At 38.1% G+C, this 5,000-nt stretch overlaps 3 protein-coding genes across 8 annotated transcripts in view; 2 read left to right on the top strand and 1 right to left on the bottom strand.

The window, feature by feature from the left end:
• Nucleotides 1-5,000, top strand: part of LOC127837785 (uncharacterized) — a 605,533-nt gene that overhangs the window by 106,542 nt on the left and 493,991 nt on the right. For 3 of the 5 annotated variants that reach the window (XM_052365166.1, XM_052365164.1, XM_052365165.1), the window contains exon 4: nt 1,028-1,132. The exons of 1 other annotated variant lie outside the window; for it this stretch is intronic. Coding sequence is in view for 1 of the 4 variants with exons in the window: in XM_052365167.1 (XP_052221127.1) it covers nt 1-275 (275 nt within the window). In the remaining 3 variants the exon portion in view is untranslated. Of the gene's footprint in view, nt 1,133-5,000 lie in introns of all 5 variants that reach the window. One more of the 5 variants, XM_052365167.1, reaches the window with a different exon arrangement.
• LOC127837806 (solute carrier family 49 member 4 homolog) overlaps nt 1-5,000 on the bottom strand; it is a 583,680-nt gene that overhangs the window by 71,986 nt on the left and 506,694 nt on the right. The gene's annotated exons all lie outside the window — the stretch shown is intronic.
• Nucleotides 1-5,000, top strand: part of LOC127837799 (G-protein-signaling modulator 2-like) — a 616,832-nt gene that overhangs the window by 51,582 nt on the left and 560,250 nt on the right. The window lies entirely within an intron of this gene.

Here is a 5,000-nt window from a genome sequence, read left to right on the forward strand (position 1 = left end):
GAACAGTCACATCTACGTTCCAGGATCCCGCATTCAAACATGGCATGTTTATAGATAACATACATGTGGCAGCCACAGGGCAGGTTTTCGTCTTTGTTGACAACTCCATAAGTCAAGTGGATACAGTCGGCAAGACAATCCTCAATACCATCTCTGTTGACATTGCAGGATCTGCATCTGTCTACTTTAATGAAGAAATGAGAAAACTAATAGTTGGATTTCGGGATCACGACAACATCAATGAGTTCAAAACAAAAACAGTTCCGACTTTTTAATTGACAAAAAAAGCAAATCAAGAAAGTAATTACAGCATTACGTAATGTATACTATTATTCATTTATTAACCGAATTTCTATTTCAATAAATTAAGAAGCTTTTATAATTAAATTCAACCGTTTTATTATTTTCCTTTTTTGTACAATTGTACATGAACGGAATTTACGTAGTGCATGTAATTTACTTTCGGTAAACGGTTGCGATTTTATTAATAGCATTGAATTTTGGTTTTTAAGTGCATGTTTGTTTTTGTATGTATTAAAGTTTTTTAGACTTTTATTCAGATTTAATTTCATATCGTCATTTAAAATGTGTCCTAGTTAAAGTCATGACAGTCAGATTAGCTACAATTAGACCTGATCAAAACATGGAAATAATGTCATTCATTATAGTTAGCTCACCTGAGCATGAAGTGGTCAAGGCAGGCTATTGTAATCACCCTACGCCCGTTTTCTTTCAGCGTGTATTGTGCTTTGTGTGCCATCAACTGTTAGCTCATTAACATTCTAGAGTTAACATGTTTTATCCGATCTTGATTAAACTTGGTCAGCATATTTATCTGGACAATGAATTAATATGAGTCACGTTAGCGTAAAAATAGGTTACCATGTAAAATGTTAAAAAAAAAACACAATTGTTACCACTTTAAGGCCTTATTTATTACTCATTCATGATAAAACTTTGCCGGAATTGTAATCCTGAAATTGTCTAGGCCAAGATTGAATCTGGGTCCCTTGCTTCCCAAACTCAGGTCACCAGGTCAAATCTTTGAAAAACCTTGTTACTAATCTAAAGGCCCAATATATGACTCAAACTTGATGAAACCAGGACAAAATGTTTATATGACAATATAAAGGTCAGGTTTGAATCTGGGTCAGGTGTGGTCAAAAACTAGATCACTTGGTCAAATCCTTGAACTCAGATGAGCGCTATACTGCCTTCGCTGTGTAGACTTTGTTGACTAGATCGTGTATAAGATATTTGACTCCATAATATATTTCATCTGCAAAAATATTTGAAATTTGAAAAAAAAGTTGTGTTAGTAATGATTGTGAGTGAATATGTAAATAATATTGCTTTTTGCTAGTAGCTGTGAAATAAAGAGCAATTGCATACAAAATATTTAGAGTAATAAGATTATGAATGATTATGACGTGGTTATCATTCACAATTTTATTGTATTATATCCGGTTATCGTCGTTATATCATATAAAGATAGTGTATTGTTGTTACTAATCACGAAGTCAATCAAAGCCTTAAGGAACTTCTATCTTTCAAATGTTGTAGATTTTGTATTTCATAAATTAAAATCACCGTTTAGAGTCCCTCTTTTGGTTTTGTTCCAAATGGATAGACAATATGCTTAATGGGAATTGGAACATATTTAAAAACTGAATGAATAATATCATCGTACCCATTGTTGGTCAGTCATTGTAAGCAGGGATTACATATACAAATTCAATTTATAACTACCGAGTTGTTTATTTTTAGCGTCAATAATTGAATGCACGTTAATATTTCTTGTATATATTGATAAATTGATAATGTGAAACTATACTACCATTCTTGAAGGAATGTGAAAATTATGTCAAGAATAGTGTGATGCACCTGCAGAATTTTGTCAATTTGTTCTTTAAACTTTGCATCAACCAAGTCTTGATAAGCTGGAGTTTCACTTCTTTATATTGAGCTATCTACCTTGTTTCAAGATAAACACTTCAACGTGTAATTGCATCTATTCCTTAAGTGTAATGTACATGAACACATTTCACTTGATTAACTGCGTGAATTTGTATCTGGGTATAGATCAGTACAAAGAGAATAACAGGTTACTGCCATGTAGTTGTGTAATTTATTAGGCATGAAGGCGAAGAAAAAAGTGAATGGCGAGGCTTGCCGAGTGGTTGTTTTATACGTGTCGAGTATTTTTTTATGTTTATTATAAATTCAAGTAAGGATTTTTAAAGAAATCATGAAATATAATCAAGCTGAATTAATACATGTTTGTATTCGTTCATTGAACTAATAATTCTTTTCTGCATGATCGTATTATTTTATGTATCCTTATACTCGCAAGCTTTAGTTTGGCCTGTGTACCTTCCCCAAGTTATATTTTGGACTGTGTTTCCGATAAAGTAATTACATGTATTATGATTACCAAGCATTTACTTTTAACTGTATATTTTTCTGGTCCGGATTTACGAATGTCGGTGTTGCTACGAAGCGTATACCGGCACATCACATATACATTAAACTGATTTTCTGACGTCAAAACTCACTCACAGGTCTGCCAATCATGCAGGCAAGCGATTTAAAACAAATGGCTTAAAAAGGTATTGGTAAATGTAATAGGGCGCCATATACACTAAGAGGACTCTAACCATTGAGGGGATATATAATTACTCATCAACTCAACTTAGTTGTGACGTAACCAAGATGACACACTTGTCTCTGCTTATATCGTTGGATTATAATAACTCAACCACATGGACTCATGAGCGTTGTAAGATCAGATAACGATTTATTATATCGTATGGAGGTTCCGGAGATAATATATTATCGCAACTATCGTAATATCGTGTCTTTGTCATATAAATAAATCGTAATCGTCAACGTACTGTCATGTACAGAATCATAATCAAGCTCATAATTAACTTTGCACGTCCTTTTGTAGTGCCAAGATTTCGTATCCTCGTGCATTTAATAATTTAATAGACTTGCTTACAGACTTAAAAAATACAATTTTAGATATTTTATCACAAGTTCCACAATTTAAAAAACTGTAAATAAGACAACGAAGTAACACAAATATCGCAGACTCATCCTGTTATTGTGTTGGATGAAACATTTAAAATCGGAGCCCGTCCTATCATACCATATTTTATTTAACGAGTTCAGGAATTTTGTTAGTAAGCAAGCCTTTGTCGAGCTTACTAACGAATTTCCTGGACGAGTTTTGTAAAAAAAATCGTATGATATGACAACGAGTGTCAGATCTTTATTTATCACATTACGGAATCCGGACAGGGCCAAGTTGAGTGTCGCGTGTCGACCTTCGAGGTCGACACACGACATTCTCGCGACATTCTCTCGACGCTCAATTCGACGCGGGAAAATCATGCGACAATCAATATTTGAGTGTCGCATATCGCGCTGGGTTTTAGAAAAAAAAATTCGCAGAAAATCTTGACTGTCGACTGATTTGTCGCGCGTCATATTGAGCGTCGAGAGAATGTCGCAAGACTGTTACGATAATGTCGTGTGTCGACGTTCGAGCGCGACACTCGACATTCTCTCGACATTCTTTCGACGCACGACAAATCAGTCGACAGTCAATATGATATATCGCGAGAATGTCGGAGAATGTCGCCTGTCGATCTTAAATCACTAGGTCGAAACACGACATTCTCTCGACGCTCAATACGACGTGCGACAAATCAGTCGATAGTCAAGATTGACTGTCGACTTATATGTCATGCGTCGTATTGAGCGTCGAGAGACGTTCGAGCGCGACACTCGACATTCTCGCGACATTCTCTCAACGCACGACAAATCAGTCGACAGTCAATATCATATATCGCGAGAATGTCGCCTGTCGACCTAGTGATCACTAGGTCGACACACGACATTCTCTCGACGTCCAATACGACGCGCGACAAATTAGTCGACAGTCAAGATTGACTGTCGACTGATTTGTTATGCGTCGAGAGAGCCTCGAGAGGGCGTCGTGTGGGCGTATTTTTTTCATCTGCAAGCAAGGTGTTATAGTAATTTTTTCAGCAATAGTAAAAAAAGCGGCATCTAATAGCAGCAAAAACAGCAGCAGCCGCAACAGCAGCAGCAGCAGCAGCAGTAGCAGCAGCAGTATCAGTAGCAGTAGAAGCAGTAGCAGTATTAGCAGTAGCAGTATTAGTAGTTGTTGTAGTAGCAGTAGTAGCTGCAATAGAAGCAGAAGCAGCAGTAGCAGCAGCATCAGGAGCAGCCGCAGCAGTAGCAGCAGCAGCAGTAGCAGTAGTAGTAGTTGTTGTAGTAGTAGTAGAAGCTGCAGTAGAAGCAGAGGCAGCATTAGCAGCAGCAACAGTATCAGCAGCAGGAGTAGCAGCAGCAGCAGCAGCAGCAGCAGTAGCAGTAGCAGCAGCAGTAGCAGCAGCAGTAGCAGCAGCAGTAGCGGCAGCAGCAGTGGCAGCAGCAGTGGCAGCAGTAGCAGAAGTAGCAGCAGTAGCAGTAGTAAAATTATTAGTATTTGTTCTAGTAGTAGTAGTAGTAGAAGCTGCAGTAGAAGCAGTAACAGCAACATCGGTAGCAACAGTAGCAGCAGAAGCAGTAGCCGTATCAGAAGTAGCGGCAGTAGCAGCAGCAATGGCAGTATTAGTAGTTGTAGTAGTAGTAGTAGTAGCTGCAGTAGAAGCAGAAGCAGCAGTTGCAGCAGCATCAGTAGCAGCAGCATCAGTAGCAGCAGCAGCAGTAGCAGTAGTAGAAGTCGTTGTAGTAATAGTAGTAGCTGCACTAGAAGCATTAGCAGCATTAGCAGCAGCATCAGTATCAGCAGCAGGAGTAGCAGCAGCAGCATTAGCAGCAGCAGCAGTAGCAGCAGTAGCAGGAGTAGCAGTAGTAACAGTATTAGTAGTTGTTGTAGTAGTAGTAGTAGTAGCTGCAGTAGAAGCAGTAACAGCAGCATCAGTAGCAACAGTAGCAGCAGTAGAAGCAGCAGCATCAGTAGCAGC

The sequence above is a fragment of the Dreissena polymorpha genome, chromosome 7 (genome assembly GCF_020536995.1).
Source record: "Dreissena polymorpha isolate Duluth1 chromosome 7, UMN_Dpol_1.0, whole genome shotgun sequence".
NCBI classification, from domain to species: Eukaryota; Metazoa; Mollusca; class Bivalvia; order Myida; family Dreissenidae; genus Dreissena; species Dreissena polymorpha.